At 45.2% G+C, this 27500-nt stretch overlaps 2 protein-coding genes across 2 annotated transcripts in view; one reads left to right on the forward strand and one right to left on the reverse strand.

Moving 5' to 3' along the window:
- Positions 1–901: 901 nt before the first annotated feature.
- dock2 (dedicator of cytokinesis 2) overlaps positions 902–27500 on the forward strand; it is a gene marked incomplete at its 5' end in the record, with an annotated part of 53751 nt that continues 27152 nt past the window's right edge. Inside the window, 2 exons of the mRNA XM_071523117.1 lie at positions 902–1044; positions 5536–5631. Of these exons, the coding sequence (XP_071379218.1) occupies positions 902–1044; positions 5536–5631 (239 nt within the window). The remainder of the gene's footprint in view (positions 1045–5535; positions 5632–27500) is intronic.
- LOC139647259 (protein INSYN2B-like) lies at positions 7541–17888 on the reverse strand. The gene is made up of 4 exons (XM_071523119.1): positions 17062–17888; positions 16327–16677; positions 12811–12885; positions 7541–7724 (listed from the first exon to the last, which is right to left on the reverse strand). The coding sequence occupies exons 1-4, from the start codon at positions 17886–17888 to the stop codon at positions 7541–7543; spliced, it is 1437 nt and encodes a 478-aa protein (XP_071379220.1).

Raw genomic sequence — 27500 nt, forward strand, 5'->3', positions numbered from 1 at the left:
AGGTCTAACTACATACACATATACATATATTAACATTAGGCAATGAAATGATTTTGCAGCAATAGTGTTCTTCATTTATGAATCTGATTCAAACTTTAACTAATGGCATTACTAATGATGTGTGTTCCCGACTTAACTAATGAATCAGCTAAAGAGGGGGATGAAACGGAGCGAGATGGGAGAGAGAGAGAGAAAGTGGGATAGTAGTGATTGATGTGTTGGCTGTCTGGCTGACAGAGCAACAGACATGTGAGGAACTGTAAATAGAGGCTTGATTGATAATACTCCATCATGCAGTGTGGGGTTAGGGCTGAATTTCTTCTTCAGGGTGCAGTGGCATCATCACTCACTGTGTGTACAACTGTAAATCTGTCTCCATGGCTGGAGTACTGACTGATGCACATAACGGTCCCAAGTGTAAGTTTAGCTTTTTGAGGCTTTTTCGAGTGCAGAATGATATTAAAGTAAGGTCAAATCTTATGATATTCATCTCATGACTGTTTGTGTGTTTTGATTTAAACCTGCTGAAGCGTTCTCATGGTTAAGTGCTTGCCTGAAGGGAAAGGTCGATGTACTCTGCTACTATATTTCCTCTTTATTCTCTCCTGTTCACATTACTTGATGAAAAAACCCACCTTTCTCACAAAGAACAAAAAAAAGCATCAACCTATTGTACTGTTGTGTGAAAATCATGTAACTACAAATTCATTCCTTATACTTAGTTCTATGAAACCAATTTGTAACCCAATGCATAGCTTCCAAAATGAAAGGAAATCAATGAATACCAGACAGTTTTTCTCTGAGGTTAGACATTTTCACCTGTCAGCAGTGACTGTGTGTGTTTGTGTGTTTTTTCTTTGTTTTTGTGATATTTGATCGTGTGTCTTTTCTCCCCTCTCAGAGTGCCGCGATGTGCTGTTACCCATGATGCTGCGGGAGCTGAGCGGGGCGCTGGCCAGCATGGCTGACGGGCCTCATGATGAAAGGAGGAACAGCCTGGAGCTGCTCAACAACATCCTGGAAGTCCTCAGCAGGGACAACGTGGTGAGACACCTGGCAGCAGACCATCATTTCACTTTGGTGGAGCACTTTCATTCTTTTAGCACACATGCCTCCATTGGACTTCATGACCAGTCAGCCACCACTATTGGCCACTCTGATCACACTCACTTGCGTAACTTTTGTCCTGTAAAAGTCATGCTGCTATAACACACAGACAAGCACAGTAGACCCATGTGATATTATTTCATGGTTTTCCCTGGATCACACTTTCCAAGAAGTCATTTTACCTGTGAGTTCAATAAGTCTTAACACCAGTGGAGACAGAAGAGCCTCATAGCTGCTAATATAGATGGTTGACTGCTCCTAATCCCCCGTGGATTAGTGCATCCTGAAGAGTGAACATGTTCTATCAAAGGGAAATATCACTCAAAATCTTTGTCTATCTTTACTGATGGAGATGGATACTCAGAGATAGTGGAATCACACAGAGAGGCCACTTGCATGCACCCCGACTGAAACAACGTGGACGGATGCATAGGCAAATAACCAAGATACTGTCCACTGGATGCTTACAGTTGAGCCGGAACAATCAATAGAACTTCACGGAGACTGAAGAGAAGGCTATTCCCTGGGGCTGATACCAAGGTTGATTTTGAAGATGGCATTCTTCTGAGCTGAAGTTACAGAATGCCTCTCCCTTATAGAGTATTGATTTTCAGGAAAGTGTAAGGGGAAACGAGAATTTTCCAGCCCACCACTGCACTTGTTAAATTAGAAGAAGCGTCCTTTATTTGTGAGCATCACAGTCAGCCTGTGAGCTCTCCCTGACCTCGGTGCTACCCTCCTGGAGCGCGTCTCCCAAAGAGGAAAGTCTGTAGCCTTAAGCTGTTTTGCCTTCAGTCATTCAATCGTGCAAAGGAAGCAGCCCTTGACCAATTAGAAGCTAATGCTTGCTGCTTTGTGTTACTCTAGTGAAACAAAATCCAGTTACTAATACACACACGCACACACACATGTAACAAATACATCATCAATATCCAACCCAGGGCTTGTTAATAGCTCTTGCAATTTGTTGACAGGCTGCCGAGCCTTTGAAGTGAAGGTATGGCTTTTTTTTTTTGGGCTTTAGTTATTTGGATAGCGCTAATGAAGCATGAGCCAAGAGTGGAGAGACAAGGAGAGAGGAGAGAGAAATAATGAATGGAGTGGAGTGAATTTGATGAGGTGAATTTATGTCAGTCAATAGAAAACGAGAGAAGGCGGAGGCAGGTGGTGAGAGGACAAGACAGACACAGACACAGATACATGTGCACAGTACAAAAACACACACACACACACACACTGAAGCCATATAAAGAAAGCAAAAGCCTTGTATTGGGGTGTCAGATTCCATTTTAAACCATACTCCACATCAGTCTAGCTGTACACACACACACATACACACACACACACACACACACGTACACATTGCATTGCTACTTGTTCCTTGTACCTCTAACACTAAAATTTCTCTTTCAAAGTGAGTTCTACCTAAATAAGCTCTGATATTGAGTTCTAATCCTCAAAGTGCTTCTTTCAAGTATAGCAACAGAAGCACACATCTACACACACACACACACACACACACCCACACCCACGCACAAACTCACACATCTACTTTGTCTAGTGTGTGTGTGTGTGTGTGTTGTTAGACTGTACATGGAGTATAGTTTAATAAGAATTCTGACCAACATCTCTACAAGGTTTTTGCTCTTTATACCACACAGATTATTGTTAAACCCAGACACTGTTGTTTCCTGATGAAAAGCCCTTCTGTTTATCTAACCCGGCTTACACACACTCACACACACATAAATACACACAGACATGTCGTCTGACTGAAAGAGCAAACTATGAAGGATTAGTTTTGAGAGCGTCGGTGGAGAAATGAACAAGGGCAAGAAAAGGGCCGGGGAAATGAAAAACTGTTCAGGGAGAGACGCGGGGAGGATGAAAAAGGGCGAAAAGAAAGGCAGGAGGGAGAGAGTCAGCAGCTAAACAGAAAGAGGTGAATAATTTTTAGATCTTTGACAGGGATGGAGGGATTTTAGAGGAAAACAAGAGAGGGAGTTGGGAGAGATGGCGGTCTCCGAAAGGGGAAGGAGGGGGTTGAGAGTTTTCACCTCACCTCCTTTCCAATCCCCCCCCTCTCTTTTCTTTTTCCCCTATCCCTCCATCTCTTTGTTGCTCTCTCTCTCTGAAGTCTCCGTGGGGCGCTGGTGGCGAGGAGGTCGCCTTTGGGATTTGGAAGATACCTGATTAACTTGTCACGCCACAGATGTCTCTGAACTAGAAAGAGAAAGAGAAAGGTGCAGAATGAGGGAGAGAGAGGGAGAAAGAAGGGAAGAGGAGACAATGGACAGATGCTGTTGTCTGTTGGAGAGGTCGTGTTGAATTTATGAGTGACTTTGTACTGTGTGTGTGTGTGTGTGTGTGTGTGTGTGTGTGTGATGAAGGGAGAGACTATGGGATAAAGACAGATAGAGAGACATGGCTTGCCAGGGCTCACTCACTTTTTCCCCAATTTCACCCCCAAAACAACATTTTCTGTGGTTCTGTTTTGTATGCTGTTGCCAAGAGAGATGATAAACAAGCCAGGCTACAGTTTCAAATAAATGAATCGAGTATAGACTTCCGTGTGTGTGTGTGTGCTGTGGGAGAGGGAGCATTGTCTCTAGTGTCGTCTTCCTGCTGAGAAAACTGTCTGAGAAACTCTTTCCAGGAGACCAAAATACCTGCGGTGTGCCAAACTGATTTATACTTATTTAGGATCAACAGCTGCTCCTCCACCTAACTGTGTGTGAGTGTGTGAGTGTGTGTGTGTGTGTGTGTTTGACAGAGTGAATGTGTCTGAGATGGAAATGACATGCGTGATGACACACACACGCACACGCACACGCACACGCACACACACACACACACACACACAGTTGTTTACCGCCTCACTGCCCAGTGGCTGTGACTCAGTTCCTCTAATGTGGTTTAATCATGCCTACCTGATTCTCATCAGGCCCTTCAAACCATCCACTATCATGCCAGGACAGACAGACAGACACACACACACACACACACACACACACAGACGTGCGTTTCCAACTTTGCACTGGTATCCTTATTACCTGCTCCTGCTATTTTTGGAACTCTCCCTCTCGGTTTTTCTGCTTTGCTGATCAGTTCACATAGGGACACACACACACACACACACACATACACACACACACATCCATATAGAGACATTTAGGTCAGCGTATGCTAAGGAGGTTTTATACACACAGAGATGTACCCAGCAGGGCCAATGTGAGTTAAGGTGTGCTAGGATGTAGCAGATGCTTCTTTAGTGTGTTATTACCTCCAGGCAAGTCTGAGTCAGCCTCCATTGACTGGCTTCACTATGGCATAGTGCCAGACCTGTATGTGTGTGTGTGTGTGTGCATGGAGGTATACCTCTACATGTGTGCATACATATGTAATGACAGAGCAAGGTTAGTAGTACAATATAAAAAAAAAAACTGTTCTTATTGTATCTTCTCTACTAAACACAATTGGTTTTTGTGTCCAATGTCCTTTTTCCTATACTGTCCATCTGTACTTTAAGAACTTTCATTAGCTATGTTCAATCGGAAAAAAGTCTGGTTTTGCAAACTTTGTCTCTGTGTTCTGGTTTTTAAATTGGTGTAAATTCAATTCCAGGTAGCATTAAAAATGTCTAAAAAGACTTAGACCTGCAGATACCCGGTAACCAGACAGTAATGTGACTCAGGGCAGGTCGGAGCACAAAGACAGACAGACTGTTAAGTATATCTAGTCCCCCGTGATTCCCTCAAGGCAGGTGGAGGAAAAGAAACATGGCAGAAAAGTATCTTCAAAGGAAAGGAAAAGATAGGAACAGGAAAGAAAGTCTGCACCGAGTTCACAAAAATCCACATTGACGTGTGGAAAGCCCTCGCGGTTGAAATGTCCACGCTGAAGACGATTAATTGAATATTCTGGCGAGCCCACTTTTCTGAAAAGTGTGCAGACTCAGAATTTGAGATTCAGAAAACTTTATTCTCTTTCCCGTTTCATTTCAATCAGCGTCTATCCATCCAGCGGCCTGGTTTTTGCTCTGTGTGCGCATTTGGCTGTCTTCGCAGGGTGAAGGGTTCAAACGAGGGGGAAACGGTACACAAACAAAATCTGACGAGTCTCCAAAGTTTTCTGAGAGAAAGTACGGGGATGTTCCTGGAAGCGGTGCCAATAATACGCCTGAGTGGACACTGCATGAATAGGACATGAGTTGGTCTGCGTCTGAGTGTGTTTGAGTGTGTGTGTGTACACCTGAGGAAATGCGACTAACAATCTTTCTGTTCATCTTTGAATGTCTATTTTTCTCTCTCTGTCCCCATCTTTCCTTCTTTCTCCATCGTTCTCTCTCTCTCTCTCTCTCTCTCTCTCTCTCTCTCTCTCTCTCTCTCTCTCTCTCTCTCTCTCTCCCTCTTTCTGTCTCTCTCTCAGGGAGAAACGTTCCAGCATGTCCAGGACATTGTGGTGTCTCTGCTGAGGATCATCAACCAGACAGTCATCACAATGGGTCGAGAGCATGCCCTCATCGTAAGTAGCGAGCAGGCAGCTTTGACTGACTTTACACTTACACAGACAGATTGGTCAAGCATTGCATCAGCCCCCGAGATGGTGTTTTGGTCAAGAACCTCTCCTTTGAAGGCGTGCACGCTAACCGAAAATCAAATCCTGCCAGGACCTCCTCTCCTGTGTCCTTTCCTCTCCACGTCTACTGTTCCAACGGAGATAAAAGTGAATGAGTAACAAGGGCCGCCCTCTCTTTCTCTTTCTATTTTATTCTGTTCTGTAATCTGTCCCATTCCACCGTCTGCCACGCGGTTTCTTTCCGCAGCACAAAGTATGCCGACAACAGAGTGCGTTCTGTTTAAAATACACACTTTTATTGTACATCCCAATGAGACAGCTGCAACAACACAGCATGAGGAAGAACAGGAAGAGAGGGGCATCGTGGGAGCTCACACACTGTTACGGAACAGCATATAAAAATGCAGGGACAGGGCAGTTTGGATATGGACTGGTTAAATAGTAAATATGGTGTCATCCAGGAGGCAAATTGCAAATTCTAATTGGTGGAAACTTGTGAGCCAATAGCAGTGTAGAGTTGAAGTAGCCGGCTGTGACACTAGTGGTTACATCCTAAACTGCTGTGCACTAAGCATTGTGCAATATGATTATGTGTGTGTGTGTGTGTGTGTGTGTGTGTGTGTGTGTCTAATTGCATGTGTCTCAGTGTGTATTAGTGTGCAAGTGTTTGTGTGTGTTAGGGTTTAGGGTTTGTAAGTGCGTGCTTGTTTGTGGCTGTATATTTGTATGTGCGTGTGTGTGTGTGTGTGTGTGTCTGTGTGTGTGTGAAAATCCTTGGAGCAAGATTGAGCTTACAGCATTAACACTGCCGTTTTGAATGGTAATAAAAGAGAGGATCAATCACTCTGTCAATCAAGCTTGACAGAATTCGTAACTGGCCGACATGGCCTGTCAGTCTTTGATGAGCTGCCTATCAGATCATCTCTCCTTCAAATGCAAAGTTGTTAATATATTCTTAATACAATCCCCATTGTGCTCTCCAAAACCCTGATATCCATCCAATGAGCTTCGTCATTGTTCCTCTGGAGCTCACCGGTCTATTTTTCACTCATATCCTCTTTGCGCTTCCAACTGTCGCACATTAAAATTTATGTTGCCCAGTCATCCAAAGACACGGTTTTGCGATTGGATGTTGAATTCCTTGGATGTTTAAAAACATTCCATTTCCCTGCTTATTGCTGCAATTTTGCCACAGTTGTTGTGGAAAGGTACATTCTCCAGCTGTAGGCATGAATCCATCACGGAGTCAATCCATTCATCCATCACTCTGTCCCATCTGTCTAGAGAGCCAATCAGCCAACTGCCAGCGAGCCAGCCAGCCAGCCAGCCATAGCTTCAATGCTTCATCTCTCTGTTAAACAATTAAGAGAAAGTAGTAGTATCCTTCAAAAGTGACTTTCCCTCAAAAGTTGATCACTCATCGGCTGCTAAAGTCAACATCAGGGTGATCCTTCCCTTGATCTCCCTCTTCGACCTTCTCAAGCGCATCTGGGAGGAAAGTCCAGTGGTTCATTTCCTCTCTCTTCTTCCTCCTTCCCCTCTCTTCCTACTCTCTTCCTCCATTTCCTCCCTTTTCTCTTGTTCCAGCTGCTCCACCGGTTTACATTTCGAGTCGAGGACATAAGTGGCGGGGATTTCTATGGAAATAAAATCCCATTTACTGGGGTGCTGCTGGGAAAACTTGGCCCACCTGATAGGTGTGACACATACTTGAGCACATACTTGCTTGTAGTGCCACGGGAGAGATGCTTTATCCTCGAAGTTTTAGGGGCCCGCGATCTCCTGAAGCATGACCACCCATATGCATTTGCTGACCAGTGGAGATGTTGTTTTGTTTTTTGTTGTTTTCCCCAGTCTAGAGCCACCAGAAGCACTTCTTGCGGAGCTTCTTGACACGTGCCTTGGTGCTGGGGCGGGTGGAGGAGGAGGGGGCTGGCATGGGCTTGGTCACGGTGGATGCTGGTACATCATACTCTCCCTCCAGGGCCTCCATCACCCCCTGGAAGCGTCCCTCCTGCTGTCGGAAATCATGCTCCACGCTAGGAGGGGGAAGAGAGAGAGAGAGAGAGAGATAGAGAGAGAGAAAGGGAACAGGGAGGAGGGAGAGTGAGCCGTGTAGAGAGGTTGGGTTATAGTGGCAAATCATGGCAAATTTATTTATAAAGCACATTTTGCACAAAAAAGAGATGAGATGTGGGGGGTAGAGAGAAAGAGAGCGGGGAGCAGAGGGAGGGGAGGACAAGTGCAGAAATAGAGGGAATGAGAAAAAAGGTGAGGGAGTTTTAGTGCCATTAAAATGCAGTCACAAAATGCTGACAAGTCCTTGAAGAGAGGTTGTACCTACTCATAACGCAGTTTTATATGGAGATGTAAAATCATGTTGTGTCCTTAGCTCGTGCGCACCTCCAGCACACACACACCCACACAAAAACATACACACACACACACACACACGCGCGCGCTTTAACGCAGGCCTCAACTCAGCACTCATTTCACGTCTGTAGCATTCTTGCGCTTCATGCACCAATAGATCACAGGCTGGAGAGATGAGAGGAGCGGGATGAGAATGAAAAAGAGAGAGAGAGAGAGAGTGTCCAGGAGGAGAGGAGAGGAGAGGGAGTCGTTTGCAAAGTGGAGGAGCTAAAAGGAAGAGCGAGGGAGGAACTTTTTTTTACTCCTCTGATGTGTTCAAAGCAGACCCTCTTGGCTGCTCTCTTTCCCTTCGCTACGCCTCTCGTCTCTCTCCCTCTCCCTTTCTCTCTCTCTCACCATCTCTCTCTGAAGTGTCCACCGCTGCAGGTCATAGTGTAGTAGACTTTGAGTTTCTCTTGCCTTTGGTAATGCTCTGTGTGTGTGAGAGAGACTGTGTGTGTGTGTGTTTTGTAGAATATAGGGGTGGAGTTGCATAGGGCCCAGCATCTGGAGTTAATGTGGCACATGATGAGGCAAGGAGAGGAGGGACAACCACCCCCGACACACCCCACTCCTCCCCCAGCATCCCAACACAAACACACACACACACACACAGATACAGTCCCCTGACATCCAGCGTGTGCAACTTCCACAACAAGTCCACGGCCGAGCGAGGGGAAAAAGGGAATGCACGGGGAGCTGTGGAGGGAAAGAGAGGCAAGAAAACGAGTCTCTTGTGAGAGATGGAGGGATGGGCAAGTGAAAGAAAGTAAGGCTATAATAAAACGGGGCAGAGAGGTCACTGCAGAAGAAAGGAGGGAAACACAAAGAGAGAAGACAGAGGGAGGTGAGGGAGGAGAAGAGGAGCGCCACCAGGGACGATGGGGAATGTTAAAGGAGGAGTGGGGGGGTGGGGGGGATGCAGAAAGGTCTCGGCTCCCCGGGAAAGAGGACAGGGAGGGAGGGAGGGAGCGAGTGGATAGAGAAGGAAGTAAAAGCTCTGGTAGGCACAGAGGAGGGGAGAGAGGGCTGCCATGAATAAATTATAAAGGAGAAGCACTACTACTACACATACACATACAGATTTTCACACTCACGCAAACACACACAGTATATATATAATGATAAAGTGGTGCACCTGTCCTACATTCGCTCAATTTACAGTCTGTCCTGTTTTAGGATGGAGGATTTAAAACTCCCTGTTTTCCACCCTTCCTCGTTCCCTCTCTATCTCGTCTCTATGTCTCTCTCTACCCACTCTCTTCTTTCCCAGCTTTCTATCTCCCCCTCTCTCAATCCTCTATTGCTATCTCTCTCTCTCTCTCTCTCTCTCTCTACACCTCCCTACACCTATCTACCTTTCTCTCGCTATTGTTCGTGGGATTACGGCCCAGTGGGAAAAGCTGCTACTCTTAATTCATTCTGCAGGCTGTCGTCTTCAGCATCTTTGCAGAAGCGCGTGTGTGTATGTGTGTGTGTGTGTGTGTGTGTGTGTGTGTGTGTGTGTGTGTGTGTGTAGTTCTATCCTTGTGAGAACCAGTTTTAGAGTTTTAGACCTTCAGTGTGGACAGTGTTGCAAAGTGAGGTCATGTTGACTGGCCCTCTTTTCTTCAAGGGGCTATTTTAGGTTTAGGACTTGGGTTTAGGGTTAAGATTAGAATTAGGATTGGGTTTAGGTTCAGATACGGGTTAAGGTTAGTGGTTAGTGGATGATTGCATTCAATGGAGGGTCTTCAGAAGTATAGCAAGACAAATGTATATATGCATGCGTGGATGTGTGCTAGCATGCATGTATGAGTGTGTGTGTGGATTCATAACAAGGTGTATTCATGTATTTCTTAGTGTGTTTGCGTAGGTGTGCGTGTGAGCAAGAGCAGAGAGCGAACGCCCTTGAGTGTGACGTGTGTATACGTGCCAGCATATGTCTCTCGGTGTGTTTGCATACCGGTGTTCTTGCGTTTGGATGGAAAGCAGAGGGGCTGTCAAAAGTTTCTCTCCTCCTTGTCTCTCAACATGCAGATTAATTAGGACTGACAATGGCAAAACATCTCCAGGCGGGCCAGCCCACATCAAAACCTCCTTTTTCATCGTAAATCATTAGGACGGATATTGCCATCCCACGCATTATTTATCCTCCACTCGCATGTCTCTCTCTCTCTCTTTCCCTATCACCCATCCCTCTCTTCGCTCTCTCTACCCAGCATTCCCACTGAGGCCGCGATAAGGCCTGCACCATCAAACAAATGGAGCTCTCTTGGAGTGTTTGATGGTCTGATTTCTGTGTGTGTTTGTGAGTCAACATGCGTGGCTGTGTGTATATTTGTGTGTTTTCATTTGAGTGTATAATGTATAGTAGGAAAGATATGCTGACATCCATAAAATAAGAAAGATTATGCAGCACCTTTTGCAAATTATTCAAAATCATTATCACGCTTCACATAACATGTAATGTTTGTTTGCTCATATGTGTGGGTGTGTGTGTATATGCATGTAATGTATGCATGCACGTGTGTGTCTTATATAAAAGGATTTCCCTTTGTCTTTGGATTAATTTGTATGTGTGCATATGCATAATTATATTAGTGTGTGTGCAGAGCAATAGAGAGAGAGAGGGAATGTGGAATAGGAAAGAAAATCCCTGAAACTGTAAAGAGAAGAGGGGAGAGAGGGATGATAATGATGAGAGCAGTAGCTACATACTCTTGAGATCAGGGTAGCCGCGGGTCCTTACAAGGTCTGAAAAAGTCTGAAACTATCTAAAGCCTATTTAAAGCCTCATTAAAATGTCTTAAATACAGTTATTAGAGGTCTTATTTTTCACTATGTAATAACAGATTTCTTTGTGCTGCGTGTTCCCTCTTAGATTAATACAGAGCAAGGTTAGCAGTAAAAATGCAAACCGTGTTTTTAGCCCTGCAACAGGCGGGGCTCTGTGGATCACAATGTTGGTCGGTCGGTCTGTTCACCACTTTTGGTGGTTCCGGGCAGGAACGCTTCCACAAAATTCAATGTCGCAGGGCTGTTGGACTCTTAGTCTTGTTTTCATCTGGATTACAGTTAGACTTTGTCCCTTAATCAATTTATAGTTTCAGAAGTTTCAGTAGCTATGGTCAAGTCATAACATTTCCATTGTCCTCTGTGATTTACAAAAGCAGAAGAGATGTATTTCTGGCAACATTGTGTTTTCCTGCTGAAGTGAACCATACAGGGAGTGGATGTGTGATGCTTTCAGCACTCCTGGAAGTTAGTGCAGAGCTTTCTATGGTACCTCATATTTCCACTGATTGGAGTCTGTGATGAGTGTGTGTGAATGTGTGAGAGAAAGTGTGTTTTCTTTGTGTGTGTGCTTCCCTGCCTTCATCTGTGTGTGTGTGTGTGTGTGTGTGTATAGGTGGATGGGTGTGTTTGCTTGCATGTGTGTACATATGTATGGGTGTCTGTCCTTTCCCCACGGTGTTCATTACTATTTTACTGGGCTAAGGATCCCGCTGTGTTAATTAAGATCGGGGGGGGGATAAAAAGTACAGGGGCCGAGAGATGGAGAGATGAAACGATGGAGGGATGGGAACGAATGATGCAGGAGAGAAGATGTTTGGGAGTTGGGAGTGTGTCAGAAGAGAATTGGAGAGATAAAGGCTTTGTAAAACGTGTCATTATCCCTTGTGGCCTGCAAGGGAGATTTTTATACGATTGTAAACAAGCAGAATTTAGCTTTAAAGTCTGGCTTTGGTCTGGAACATAAACACTTGAAAAGCAGTGGAGGACTAAAAGCAGATTTCGAAGCCAGACTGTTCCTGTTTGCAACATATCTCTTTTCTGCTAGAGCTCTCTTTGAAGCCACATGCTGTATGGAAACCTGCATTTCCCCCCGCATGTAAACAGACCAAAGAGAAATGGTAGAAATGATTATAGCTCTGGCAATTGACACACGGCACGAGCGACGGATGCATAGAGGAAAGGGAGTGTGATTGAAAGTTAGAGAAATAATAGAAAGGGAGATGGGGCAGCCGCGGCATGAAAAGATGGAGCGATTTACATAATGGAAAGGCGAGAACGAGCGAGGGATGGGACGGAGGTGATGGGAGGCTTAAAGCGCGTGGTATCGGGATGTGAGGGCGCTGCTGTGCAAGTGTCAGAGGATCTAAGAATGCAATTACGTATTTAGGTCACGCACACACAAGGGGCGTCTGGAGCAGGAAATACAGCTCATTTAGGTGCGGAATTAATTTGTTTGTGGGCACAGAACATTCTTTTATGTATAAATAACTTTCTTGGAGAGAGAGCATTCTGTTTCTGTTATGTAGAATATGCATTCATTTGGATATAGATGAGTTGGATGACTTTTAATCCCTGGGCTTTTGTATTGATATGGCTATCATGATATATGAATAATACAATTATCAAGAGTGAGAGAAAGAGAAGCAGACAGTGGGATGCCAGGAAGAAAGAGAGGAAGAAAGGAAGGGATAGGGGGGGAAAAATGAGGTAAAAGCTGTGCGGGAGAAAAAAGGATGTGGTAAATAAATGATAAGAGCTACGAAAGCAAAGAACAACAATGAGAGAGGGAATGTTTTCCAGCCTGCAAAAGGCATACGGTTTACAGGGCATGTGAGCTAGGAGAACTTTTGGGGCTGTTTGTTACACTTCAGGCAGTGATGAGTCTTCAGTGGTGCGTTATGTAATGCAGTAAGCTCATTATCTTGATCAGGTTACCTGTAGATGATGCAGGCTGTCTTTTGGCAGGTGGGACAGTTGTTAATGTCCTGACCAGTTCTGTACGAGCAGCGACTGCAGAAACAACAAACGCAAAACATTCACACACACTCTTAAAGGACGACTTTGACTGAAAACACTTGTCTAGATTGGGGCTACAGATCTGGCTTTGGGAGCATATCTCAGACAAATGCATTTTATTTTTCATGTTAGTCCATAAAGGAAAGATCCACCCTTAAACACTTTAATATTGTTAATAATCAGCTATTGGTGATGTATCTTGCATTTCTGGGCCCATTTTGTTTGTTTGGTGGGACATTTTTCTTATTCCCGTGAATAACTGGCCAAATGTAAACAATGTGATGTCTTTGCAAAATGTTTGCAGAGCAGCTAAAATTGAATTTGATACCAGAAACATTCCAGCTAAAACATCAACGGTAAACCTCAGGTTTTGGTGTCAGTCCCTCAGAATCAAAGAGCGAGGGCGTCTTTGGACTCTCTTTTTTGTTTGCACCAACATTCAACAATCATGCAGGGAGAAATCAATCATAGAAGAAGCAGAGAGACCAATTTCTCTGCCGACAGTAGCCTCAGTTGACCAGAACGCAATGCAGCCACAAGACATGTAGGGGTGTGACTCTTCTCGACTTGAAGATTTCTCACTCTCTTGCTCTTATAATGCTTGACTATCGCTGTTGCTTCTTGATCTACACATACTGAATGCAACGTCAGCCGCATTATCTGGGGGTTGTCCAAAGGCATTCTGGGAAATGTAGGAAATCACTAAAGTTAAGTACCTGCCTTGTCTACTTCTACTACAAGAATCTAAATTAAAACAAAATTAACAAATGCACTTAACATCACAGATTGATGATATACAGTATAACGTAAGAGCAGAAGGTGGATTTTTCCTTTAAGGTGGCGGGCGGTGGGGATGGGTGGACTAGTTGAATTTTGTCACCGTAGCCATTTAACATATTGGACTGTATAGTGGGTGGTCTGCTTTTCTTTAAACTTACCTGACACTATTTGAATAGTCCTCCTGATGGGGTAAACCCCTCCCATCAGACATTCCAAGTAGGCTAAAACAATTGTTAAGCATTATTTGCTGCTACTATTTGACCCAAGTAGTCAGTAGCAAAACATGTCATGACACACGTTATTATAAATACAGGTTTCATTGAAAATGGCCTTGTCTCATTGTCCCTCATTATAAACAGGGATGTGTTGAAAATGACTCTGTTGTGGGTTTGTATTACAACAATTACACTTGGTGCAGATCAAACATGCCAACAGTGTTATCAAGGTTGAAAAATACTACAGAGCTAAAGAAAATGCAGATTGTTGGAGAATAAAGTGAGATAAAAAAAAACATTCTGACAGGCTCATGCTGGCTGCCATGTAATTAAAAAGATTTATTTTGCCAAGATATTTTGGCTGGCCTTCTTCTGAACTGCGTGCTGATGAGGGACCATCTGATTTATGTTGATAAAATAGACATTTTAATTACACAGAGAGAGAGACCGTGCGACTGTCATAATTTTTTTTCCCCTACCAGTCCTTATCAAAGGCAACAACAACAAGAGAAGACAAGTGTTCGCTTCAGGAGAGAGAGAAAAACATGGAGCCAAGCGCAGCGGCAACCTTTTAGCCCAGCCGACACTTTCATCGCAGCGGCCCACTTAGAGTACTTTCATTTCTGGCACAGCATCAAATACATGCAATCCCTCTCACTCACTGGTTCTCTCTCTCTCTTATTTATTTCTCTTTTTATGTCAATATCTCTCCATCTCTCAATTTCTGTCTCCCCTTTCTTTTCTCTCTGTCTCTTAGTCTCGCTTTTTCTCTCTTTTTTCTCACAAACATGTCTAAGCATAAGACATAAGCATCCTCACAAACACACACACACACACACAGAAGAATGTGAATACATAATCTTACACACACACACTGACGCGCGCACACACACACACACACACACACACACACACACACACACACACACACACACACACACACACAGGACGTGACCGTGTGTATACTGAGCGTAGGAGCCTTGCCGCACTGCTGAAACATTAATTGCATATCCTCAATGGTAATCTGATAGGGATTAGTCTGGTATTAGAGATATCTGTCAACCCTGGACACAGAGAAGGAGGGATGAGAGTGATGGAGGGAGTAAAGACATGTAGAGAGGGGGGAGGTGGAGATGTACATGTAGAGAGAGAGATGTGTTTTTTGTTGTTCAGAAGAGAAGGAAGCGAGAAAAGATGGGGTGAGAGTTTGGAAGAGGTGTGGGGCAGAGGTGAGATGTGAGGAAAAAAATAACAAGGTATAAACCGAGGGAGAAGAACCAGAGACAGTAGAGGTGAAAGGGTGAGGAGGAGCAAGAGGAGGAGGAGGAGGATGGTAGGGGATGAGAGAGATGGACAGGCGGATGAACGGAGAGAGATAGAAGGGGGGGGGAACAAAACAGAGTGACGGCGAACGGATGAGAGCGACGGAGAGTGATGGACAGGTTGTCAGAGGAGAGACAGGTGGAGATCGAAAGATGGCGAGAGGGCAGAGGACGAAAAAGAGCGAGAAACGGGAGAGGAGGAGGAGAGATTCGCAGTCGGTTTGTAGTGGGAGACATGATTCATACCTGGAGGTGCAGAGAGAAGGAGAGAGAGGGAAGGCATTAATTAAGAATGGAGGAAAGGGGAGCAAGGGAGGAGGTGGAGAGTGGGACGAATAGCTGGAAGCGGAGTGAAAAGCTGCGGAGAAAGGGGAGGGGAGGTGATGGAAATGAAACGAATAAGGGAAGCCAATTGGGATGTATGAGGAGGAGAGGAACAAAGGAGGAGAGAGGGACAGGAGAAGAGGAATAAGGATAAAAGAGAGAGAGAGACTAGTGATCGGAGTGTGTCTCTAAGGGATATTGTTTCCTTGGGGACTACAGACCCTATAGAGTATGCTAGATGAGAGGACAGGGGAGATAAGAGAAGCTGCTGTTGACTATAGGCTAGCAGGTATCATATATCCCCGCAGGTTTGGGACACACACACACACACACACACACACTACAGCAATACTCTACAGGCCTGACATTTAAAATCTATTACCTGGAGTTGAAAGCTTGTCAGTATATATAGCAGTAAAAACTCAAATATACTCTGTTCACACATTTCCCTTGATTCCCTTCTCTCTCTCCGTCTCTCTCTCTCTCTCTCTCTCTCTCTCTCTCTCTCTCTCTCTCTCTCTCTATCATTCTCTCTCGCTCTTGCAGTGAGCACCTCTATCTCTCCATTTTCTCCATCTTTGTCTCTTCATCTTTATCTTAGTCTCTATCTCTCTCTTTATCTCTCTTGGTCTCTATATCCCTCTTTTTTTCCGTTTGATGTCCATCTATTCCCTCCCTTTCTCATTCCCATCTTTCATTTCTTCTTTTTCTTTCTCCTCTTACATTATTCCACCCCCCCCACCTCGCCATCTCTCTCCTAATTCCCTCCCTCGCCCCCATGTTGCATGTCTCACCCTTCGCTGAGGGCCTTGCTCTTCTCCAGGTCTTGAATGACGTTGAGGAGCACTTTGATCTTCTCCTGGTTGGACAGCAGGTTCTCCTCCACGCTCTGCAGCCGCCCCTCCAGCCCGTCCGGCGCGCCCCCCGCATGTCCACCCAACAGACCCGCCGGAGCCCCGTTACATTGTGCGTTGGAGTGAGTCGTGCAAGGCTGTTTTGTAGAGTCCTCAAGCTTGACCGCCTCCGAGGACGTTTGCTGGGAGGGGTTTGCGGTTTGCTGGCCGTGTTTGGTTTGCGCTACGGGTGTGGCCGGTTTGGAACGAGCGGGTTTAGGGGAGTTTTTCGGCGGGAGAGGCGGGGTGACGCTGGATTTCGAGTCGACGAGAAGGGCAGAGGGTAGAGGTTTGGCGGCGACGTGGAACGACAACTGTCGGTGGTGGTGTGTGCGTTCGTTAGCGAGCTGCTGCGTGTGTTGGATTTTAGCGGAGGCGTGCTTGTGTTTTTCGGTTGAATACAGCTCCGTCACTTCTGCGGATGGCGTGTGTGTTCGCTGTGTGTGTGTGGTACCTGCGGTCTTGTCTGTGTTGTGTGCGTGTGTGTCTGTTGTTTGTGTGGCTGAATCCTTGTAGTGAGTAAAGTCTGCAGAATGGGGCCTCGTTTGTTGCTTTGAATCTTTTGTTTTGCTGTGAGTGTGCGATGTGTGGTTTGAATGTGAACTGTGTGTTTTTGGTATAGTGTGTGACGCTTGCGGTATCTGAGTGGTCTTAACGGATCCATGTGCCGCGGGTGTGTTCTTGGTGTAGGATTGGGAGTTCAGAAGGGGGGAGTCTTTTCTCGACTGGTTTGGGGCCACAGACTGTTTCCGGGAAGGATTGGGTAAAGTCTGGCTGGCTGTTATTTGAGTGGCTGCCCGCCTGCGGCATGCGCCCGTGCAGGGTGTGAGCTGCGACTGCCTCCTCCCGCACGTCCCACAGAGGCGGGGCGGGGAGGTGGTCATCACGCGACAAGGCCGAGGCGGGGTGGCGTGCACGGTCGTACAAACGCTCCCCGTCTTTAACGCCGAGCGATGGCTCTCCCCTCGCAGGGACTGGACCCTCCTCCTCTCTCGGACCGGCTCCCTCCCCTCGGCGGCCTCGCTGGAAACCCCTCCCACCGCGTCCGAGGCCACCACGCTGCCGTTTGTGTATCGAGCTGTCCTTTTCCCTCGCGTGTCCTTGGGATTTGTCCGTATAGCTTTGATCTGGCAGTACACCCCGCTGCCTGACCCCTGTGACCCCATGTCGTCCTGCGTCAGGCTGTTGATCTCGTTCTGAGACGTCTCCTTGGACACTGGCAAACCTTTGCTGTCACTGCTGACAACGCCCCCTGTCTCTGTCGTCATGGTTTTGTCTGTTGCGTTGGTGAGCTGACTTTGCGCGCTGGTCGGTTGGCTGCCGTGTCGTTTGATGGAGGGTAGTGTCCGGAGTCCGGGAGAGGTCTGCACCCCCACACTGCACAGCGGGCCCCATCGCCCCCCTGCCAGGGGCACCCCCAGTGCAGGCACTGGATTGGTGGGATCAGCCACCCTCCTGCCCATACTCCTCGGCAGATTGGCTCAGCCCCCTGGGGAGCTGAAAGGGACGGGGGCAGCAGGTGACATCGGCCGAGGTCTGCAGGATTATGTCCAATAGAAAAGGGAAAGGTTTCCAGCTTTTGTTTATCCAAATGTGTATGTGAGGCAGTGTCAGTGAGTTTGTGTGTGGTGGCTTGAGATAGAAACTCAATAGCCAATGAAAGTAACCGATGGTTGAAGCTTCATTGGTTCAGAGGCTATAAAGTCTCAATGTCCTTCCATAAAAGACCTTCATCACTAGTTTAACTACTCCTGATTGGACATCAATGTCAAGGCTTTGCTTAGTTTCTGACCAATGGCCCGCAGACGATGACAGTCCAATAGATTCTCTGTCCATTTCTGGTTTGCTCTGGAGAGAGAGAGAAAGAGAGGGGCAGAGGATGACAGAGAAAGAAAGACCGAAGGAAAGTGGGAGACAGGGAATAAATGGTCAGATAGGCAAGTAGACGCTGACATTAGGCAGGCAAAGCACCATATAAAAGCTTCGACCGCGACTGAATGCACACACTGACCAAATCAATAGAACTCTATCAACCCCTTATTACACCAGCGGGTCGGTGGGAGTCGGTGGGACAGAACTCTCAATCTCATCTAACAGTTTCTCTGGAAGGAATAGAAACGAATAGACAAGTCTTAAGGATAATAGCATATGTCTCTATAAAGTTGCTAGTCTCACACACCCCAAGGCCTATGTGCATAAAGCTTATGAAATTAGGAGTAGTGATCTAGTTGCAGTCTTTTTATATGTGATGACACAGTATGACACATTTCAAATGATGTTATGTTTGCCTCCCACAGCAGTATGTAAACTGATGATACATCATGCCCTGACGTCTCTCACGGAAGTAGTTAGGAAATCTGTCTAATGAGTTCAGCATAATGCTGAGCTCTGCCACATTGTTCCTACCCATCTACCCCACTTTTCTGTGCATTGTTTTTTTTGCTGCAACTTGATAGCTGGTCAGTTATGTTACCCACACATTTTTCACTTTTTGTGTAATTACTTCAAAGGCAAAATCAATTGTATATGCCTGGTTAGCTGATATCAAAGTTTCATAGTTCATATCAGCTGGTTTTGTAGTTTGCTTGGTCAAAATTTCTGGATTGCTTGGCAAGGGACAGAATTGGGAATTTGAACCAATGAGATCAGTTGAGAACTGACTTACAGGTTAGAGTTCACAGAATAAGAGACACTGATGAGCTGATGAAAAGGGAACAAGATAAATAGATTAGATTAAATGAAACTGTAGTGATCCCTGCGGGGAAACTGGGCCAGTGCAGGAGCAAATAGTAATATGATATGTCAAAGAAAAGTAGGATAGATAAGAATGTGAATGGAGGTTATGTAAACATACGCAAGTATGTCTATTGCATTGAAACGTTGCTTGAACAAGTGGCAAGACTCATGTTTTGATGGTAGACTGTTGAAAATCAGCTTGAATTTAGGGTAATGTTCCACTGGAGCCTGACCTAGAAATAAAAAATCATATACTGTAGCCATGGTAGGATTGCAAATAGCTTAAGGCAAATGATAAAGGAACCAGACACAAAATATCAGTTTGCCCATGTGGGATAGTCCAAGGCTTCAATCTGCAGACTCAAATCTCCAATCTGTCTCCAATCAAACGTTTGTTTTTCACCTGTCTTCGCAAAGACGTTATCTTTTCATCAGTCAGTGAAAAATCACTTATGTGTGTGTGTGAGAGAGAGATCAGCACAGATGCTTACTGTATAAGGTCAAGGGTGGAGCACTCCAATACTTTGGAGAAATTAAATGGCCCGGTTGACCTATTCATGTAAAATCCCATGAGATTAATGACAAAACAATATATTTTTATTTTAATTGAGAAGCTTTTCTTGAAGGGGAAGTCAAACTTCAGCTCTGTGCTGAAGGTTTCCAGTAATCTGCTCTTGAAATCTGCCTGCCAGCAATGGCCCTGTAGCAGTGGAGGCTTACTGTACTTCAAACAATATTTACTCAGCCCTGGACAGACACTAAGTCATACTGAATGTGAGGATCCTAGGACTGCTGAATGATTACAGTTAATATGTATTCTAGGTTAATGTCATGTACACATGTCCTCATACCAATGCTTTCTATTAGCTGTTTCGGCAGCATGATCAGCATGAAAGATTTATATTTTAGCCTTTATATCCCCATGTCCCTGCCTGCAAGCATAATTAATATTATTAGATTCTTTGGAATTTCAGTTTTCATTTAACATCATAAAATATTAAAACTGAGTGAGGCAGATGTGAACAAAGTTGATTATGCTGGTGGGCCTGCCGATGGGCCGGAGTTTAGAATTAGGGGGAGTTTAAAATTAGCAAAGACTCGGTGTGCAGCGCTATTATATGAAAGTTTCTACATGCATCTACGAGCTGAGGAAAGAGTAAATGTTGCTTCGCACAATACTGTGGAGTTCCCGGCAAACAATATGGCTGGAGAACCTCCCTGACAGAGAGTGGGGCTTTCTGTGAGGCACGGTGGCTCAAAGGATGCCTGCTTCAATGACATATAGCTGCTATTTATATACAGTAAATATCTGACAGGGTGTCTGGCTCAAGGACTGTTACATTGCTTGGGAGCGAGTGTGTGAATCGGGGGTCACACATGATTGACGGCCCAGACTGTTTATGATTGGTTACCATGGTAACTGTGGTAACTATTGTCCTGGAGTGGGCCACTCAGGTCTTGACTTGGAGTTAAGTAACACATCCTTCTAACTTTGTGTGTGTAGGCAACTGTGGTGTGTGTGTGTGTGTGTTTGAAATCTATTTGTGAGGCCGATTGCATTCACAAGATGGATGAGAAATGGACTGAAATGTTTTGTGAAAAGAAATTGCTGGTGATGATGGTGATATTTTTCGTAAGAGAGAGAACAAGACAGAGAAAGTGTGTGTGTGTGCATTTGCGTGTGTGTGTGTGTGCGAGAGAGAGAGAGAGCGAGGACTGCAGATGTGCGTGCATATGTAGGTTTGAGTGTGTGTATGTGTTGTCTAACAGTTTGCCTTGGGATTCAGACTAAGTCAATTGAAAGTAATTTCACTGCATCATTTCCAAGCATTTGTCTTTCCACCGACAGTCACACCAGACACCCAAGCACCTGCTGCAACAACAAAGACTCTCCATTCTCTCTCTCTTCCTCTCTCTCACTCTCTCTCTCTCTCACCACCTGTGTGTGTGTGTGTGTGGTCGACCTGCCTGCTCTGAAAGCCAGTGCCATCTAAAGTCTGAATCTTCACCTCTGACCCACAGCCTCTCAAGTAGAACGACACACTGTGTCCTCAGAAATCACTTTCTATTACTCACACCTCTTTCTCTCTTTACCTCTCTACCTCTCTTTGTCTCTCTCTTACTCTGTCTGTCTCTCTCTCTGTCTATACCACCCTCCCCTCGCCTCTCCCGTCTTTCATCGTTACTTATGTTGTTGCCTCTTTCCTCTCACCTCTGCCTTTTCCATCTCTGTCATGCTGTCTTTGATTTGCCGTGTGTGTGTCTCTCTCTCTCTTTCCCCTCCCTCTGTCTCTATATTTAATCTTAGTCTCTCGCCCACATCACACCTCTGGCTGTGCAAAATGAATGAGGAGGAGAAGGGGAGGTAAAGCGGTAGGCTGGGGGATGAAGGGAGGCGAAGAAAGAGGAGAATACGAGAGACAGCGGCAAAGGGAGGAGAAGAAAGGTGGTAGAGGGATAAGGGGAGAGAACAGAGGGAGGAGAAGGATCATGAACAAGATGAAAGTGGTGTGTGTGTGTGTGTATATATATGTGTGTCAGAGGAAAAGAAGAGATGTGGAGGCGCAGTTGCCTAAGTTGAAATCTCCAAAAGTGCCTGATAGAAAGAGTTTATGAAAGAGTAAAGAGAAGGAAAACTGGAAGAGAGAGAGAGAGGAGGAAAGAGAGAGACATTAAAAGACAGAGAGAGAGAGAGACCAGGAGAGCTGCGCACATTGCCTGCCAGCAATCAATACGCACTGCGAGTCTGCTTGAGCATCTGTTACCACACACACACGCACACATAAACACACACACCCTTTAAACACTACAGGGAGTTTCTTGACAGGGCGCAGCTTTTTATGAAATCTGTTTTTACATGCTATGGGTTCAATTTACCAGTCGGTGGGTTCGGGACGCACGAGAAGTGTCTGAAATGCAAGCCTGAGCGAGGCCTGTGTGTGTGTGTGTGTGTGTGTGTGAATGAGTGCACACCCACGCCTTTGCAGTGGTAACAGAGCGCTGAATGCTCCAGCGAATCGAGTCCCCTGTCGTTTCAAGGTGAGCCTCATTTCTCAACCGCCGATTGACGGCGCCTGTGTGTGTGTTAGGGAGAGCGAGACTCGCTTTACTGCACTGTAATCAAACTGCTTCTCTCTCTCACTCTCTCTCTCTCTCTCTCTCCCTCTCTCGCCCACTCACGGTCAGAACAGGACAGGACGCTGCAGTTTATTGGCCCCTCGAGACAGGGCGCGCACACTGCATTTTGGGTAGTGTAGTCAAGTTTTTCCTCCGTCGCCCCCAGAGGCCTTCTCCACTTTTCTGTCTTCGAAGCAAAAAAAACAAACAGTGGACTTGGATGTTCTCTATTGTAGTTTGTGGTTGTTGTTGTCAACTTTGTATTTCATTACTGCTACTCCTACGCTCCAATTTTCACAAGCTGCTGAAACTGTAAACGTCAAACTGTCATAACACTATAAACAAAAACGAAACTCGTTGCCAAATTATTGAAGCTCATCTCTTGGCTCTTTTGAAAATAGAAGTCACCCTGTGTTTTAGCTCTAATGCAAAATAAACAGATATATACATATATATATGTGTGTTGGACATTAAAAAGTAAAGTGAGGATTATTAGTGTCTGAGAAATCCATTTTATGCCTGGTTCTGTGACAGTATCAGTGCCAATGCTGGAATCTTTTTTCTACATTTACATTTTTTATTTGGTTCATTTCTGCTTGTTAATTAATACCGTATGTCTGCAGATGTCCAATGCTTGCATGCTGCATTGCAAATGTATGTGTGTATAATACCTAAATATTTCACTCCCTTTCCTTTTTTTTTTTTTTTTTTAAGTCTGTTTATTAGATTTTTTAAGGACAGGTAGTGTATACATTACAATGGCAGCACAGAAAAACAAAGAGGCAGGATAAAGAAATGTCTAATTAAAACAAAGCACAAGGATTAAGAAATATATACAGTTATAATAGAACAAGCAGCAAATGCTCCCTTTCCTTAATTGGTCGATAGTTTCATCCATTTTTAAGGGTCATTGTCGGCTGCTCCGACAGCAGAAAGCGGGCAGTAACAAGCATCAAAACAACTAAGAATCCTGTTTAGCTGTTTCTGCAGTGTGCTTAGCGATGCCACACTAAGCCTAGCCCACTTTGTTGTGCGTTTTAATTGGGCACAACTGTATTTTTCAGGGACAATGCACTTTAATCAGCATTTCTGCCGATGAGCCAGAAGTCACGGAGGCTAATGTGCGTATCACAAAAGTCCAAACGTCTGAGCCAGCACAGCATAATTCATGTTAAGTTCTCGTTGCACGGTATTGTTCGGGGGCAGATTGTGTGCGTTTCACTGATATTATGAATCTCTGTCAAGTGTCTCATCCAGCCAGCCAGTTCGGCTACTGGGAGCCGTTGCTTTCTGGGCAAGTTGCAACATTGGAACTGGTTGTAAGTTTATCTTTTGGCAGTGGAGGAGACACACACACACACACACACCATATAAAGTGTTTTGAGCAGTGGGAATAGTGCAAAGAGGGGAGAGAAGGTTAAGGTGTGCTGTGTAATGTTTTCAGCCCCAGCTCACCACCTTTGCCATCTCATCCTCTCTCTCTCTCCTAAATATACCTCCAACCCTCCACTGTGTACCATCTGCTAAAGCTTAAATCCTAAAGAAAAACCGACAAAAGTTGAAGAATTTAACTTAACTCCTAACATTAACCTCACCGAAGACCTTAAACCAGCAGAGACCGAAACAAAGTGATTCATCGATTCTCTAAGGTAGTCCAGCAGAAGCGTTTGGGAGTTAAGAAGGTTCGGGACCTTGAGGTTTGGCTGCTTTTGTTAAAGCTGACAGCGGGGCCTCGCTTCAGGAGTCATATTCGAAGGTAGACAGGTCCCGGTTTCAGCCAGGAGACGCCCCGGAGCCACACTGGTTCTGCACTGATAGGGGAACATCCTGTTAGCCAGCAGCATCGCTCCCTGCCCCCGGACGCCCCGATCTGTGCTTACGTCCATACGTGCATCTGCCCATTTTGTTGTGCGTGAGCGTGTGTGTGTGCGCGTGTGTGTGTGTGTGTGTGTGTGTGGTATTAGAGAAGTCAGACACACGGAGAAGGACCGTGTGGGAGGATTACTTGATTCTTCATTAGACTTGTGGGGTCGACTCGCCTGCAGTAGACAGCTTTTTCACTGCCGCGCGGAATGAAGTGCCCGAAAAGCAATGCGCCTCATTCCAGTCAATGGGCCCCCGAAGAAACAACAAGTAAATTGCTGCTGGGTTTTATGGTCGGTGCTTATTCAGAAAGCATTCAGGTAGCTGTGACACTGAAATATAGGCGCAGACTGTATTTTCGACAAATACGTCTTATCCAGATTAATGCATTTGTTTGGGGACTGGCCAGGGAATGTGTGTTAGATTAACGGCAGATGGAAGACAATGTGAAACTGAATATTTATAAGATGTTTGCAACCAAATTATGTGATAATCCAAAGCAAACATGAAGAAACTGGAAAACTAGATCCTGTAAGCTAACCAGGGGGAGACAAACCTTCTCAGTTAGCGGGGGGGGGGGGGGGCAAGCGATGCATGTTCCCACACACACACACACACACACACACGCACACACGCAGGCCTTATCAGCATGGCTAATGGTGTGATATACTCTGGATTTCATGTCTCCCCTCTCTCCGTCCTCTCCTATCATCTCATCTCTCCCTTCTCTGCCATATCACTCATTCTGTCCCCCCGTCCCGTCCAATCTCTCCATCATTAACCCCCGATCTATCTCTCCTCCTCTGATCTCTCCATCGTGTTGCCCCCGCTGCCCTCTCTCCCTCTCCCCTCATCCATTCTTCCGCCCTTCTGACTTTCTGGCCCCTTCGCCTTTCTCCGGATCTCGTCTCTTTCTCATCACTCGTTCAATCTGTCTGGTTAGCGGTGCTGGTGCTAGGTGTCACTGACACACACACACACACACACACACACACACACACACACAAGTATGCATGTACAAGCACACGCAGACAAGTAACGTTCCTTTTCCTCTGCCTTCCCTCTCCCTGCCTATCTTCTTTAACCTTTATTTCTCTTCATCTCCATCATCTGTCCGTTCTCAGGAGAAAAGGGATGCAGTTAAAGTCAATGCAGTATAATGTCATAACCTATTGATTAGGTTTCTAACTCCAATTTGCATTATATCTCTCTAAATTACCTCTTTCTCTCCTCTGTCCCTATGGTCTGTGAGCGTGTGTGTGTGTGTGTGTGTGTGTGTGTATGTGTGTGTGCATCAGTAGACATGTTTCCATCCAACTGTCAAGCGAATGTCACGCAAACATTTGAAATGACACAAAAAATCAAATCCATATTAGGTGTGTTTCCATCAGCTGAGTTGAACCAAATAAATAGGCTTCTTGAATGTAAAAAAACAAACATTCACAAGAAAAATGGAAAGAATCTTTAGTGATTTGATTAGTGTTGGGCCAGTTGTTCTTGTTGTTTAATGCCATAAATCATTCTTTGATCCAAAGATGAAAACACAGAAATGCACTTAGCAATGTTCTGCTGCACTAACTAATAGCCATACAACCATGCTGAGCGACTTATACATGGGAGAAACACGCTATGATGTTTCTGGGAGGCCGTGGTGGACAGATATTTTACTGAAAACATGTCAGCACCCAAAGCCACGTCTCAACTGTTGTGCAGTGAGACTGAACTATTCATCAGGCCGGTTTGACAAATGTGTTTCTATCGCTCTATATCGCAACATCATTTCTTTATCAACAGTTTTTGTTCTGCTTCACGCTAGCATAAAATAGAAAATTTTTGAGAATTCTTTTAAATGGATTTTGTCATTTCCATTCAGCGTTTCTTATTGGATACATCGTTTGTCACAAAAAAGATAGAAACCCAGCTGGTGACCCCATAAGCCTCCGCACTAACAAGACAGATTGATAGAGTGACAAGAGAAAGAAAGAGAGGCAGAGATGTTTGCCTTTCCCAGTTGTTTACCTGTTGGAGTGCGTGCTGGACTGTGCTAGTGAAAGGCGGGGACTGTGGGACACAATGTGGCTGGTGTGAAAGAACACACACACACATACACACACACATACACAGATGCACACATATACACAACCATACATACGCACAGGCTGTCATTTTAAATAAGAATTATGTTCTTAACTGACTGGTGAGGTTATATAAATGTTAAGTATTGACCTAGACAGATACATGTACACTGTCTCAGATGTAGATATATGCACACACATTTACATGTGCACACACGCATACACACACACATACACAAATGCACAGAGGCAGCATTAGTGTATAAGAGAAGGGTTTTTGCAGTATAATCCCATATTAAAAGCTACATGGGCTGTTATGACGACTGGTTCAAAGGCTTTTAATAGCAGCCAGCCCCAACACACACACACACACACACACACACACAAATTGACATTAGGTTTTTGAATACTTGTTGAAGCCAAAAGTTATAATTAATATTGCATGAGAAAACACACACACATGCACACACACACGCTCTGCATCAAAGCATACAGTGACAGATGGATAGGATTACTCACCTGCCACACACACACACACACACACACACATAGTTGCATTGCTAAGATCAGACAACTTTGTAGACCAGATATAGATACACATACACACACACACACAGATAAATTGCTATGAACAGCAGTGCTGAAGTTGAGATGTGCAGACTTTAACGACAGCTACTGAAGAATGAAGAATCACAGGCACCCAGGTTGTGTGTGTGTGTGTGTGTGTATGTGTGTGGTCCGGGGGTTGGAACCTTAGGATTTTGCTGTCTGGGCGGCTGACTCCATAGCATCACCATCACCTCCATTCAGACTCTGGCCAGTGGGTTAAATCTAAAATCTAAAAGTAGCTGTGGACTAACGGGTTAGAGAGATTCCCCTTGATGCTCTTAATGTAGCAGCTTTTGCCCCAAGCAAACGTTTCATGCACTTACTCTGTCAATAATGTACTCACACACACACACACACACACACACACACACACACACACACACACACACACACAGACACATACACACACACACACACTAATCTTTGCTAACAACTGTCTATCATTGCTCACTCATTCACTTACCTCTTCTTATCCCCCTCTTTCATCTGCATGCTTCTCGTTGCTTTCCTCTCCTCCTCTCCCTCATTCTCATTCTCCCTCTCTCTCTTCTTTCTCTCGTCTGTGATAGTCCTTAGTCCCCAGTAGCACTCTCCTCTTCTTCTTTACCTCTCTCTATCTCTCCGTCTCATTCTGTTGCTGCTGATCCTCGCATGCTCGCGGAGCCCAATGATCCT

The sequence above is a fragment of the Centroberyx affinis genome, unplaced genomic scaffold (assembly GCF_046629955.1).
Source record: "Centroberyx affinis isolate AG114_WGS23_722 - 3 ecotype Tasmania unplaced genomic scaffold, CSIRO-AGI_Caff_v1 ptg001066l_1, whole genome shotgun sequence".
Lineage (NCBI taxonomy): Eukaryota > Metazoa > Chordata > Actinopteri > Beryciformes > Berycidae > Centroberyx > Centroberyx affinis.

What these genes read in the sequence shown, in the direction of transcription:
- LOC139647259 (XM_071523119.1), bottom strand. Translation starts at nt 17,888, where the DNA reads ATGGGCAGGAGGGTGGCTGATCCCACCAATCCAGTGCCTGCACTGGGG. An exon ending in GTTAAGACCACTCAGATACC is followed by an intron (nt 16,678 to 17,061) that starts GCAAGCGTCACA and finishes CTCGAAATCCAG; the next exon opens with CGTCACCCCGCCTCTCCCGC. An exon ending in ACAGCCTGCATCATCTACAG is followed by an intron (nt 7,725 to 12,810) that starts GTAACCTGATCA and finishes TCCCCCTCCTAG; the next exon opens with CGTGGAGCATGATTTCCGAC.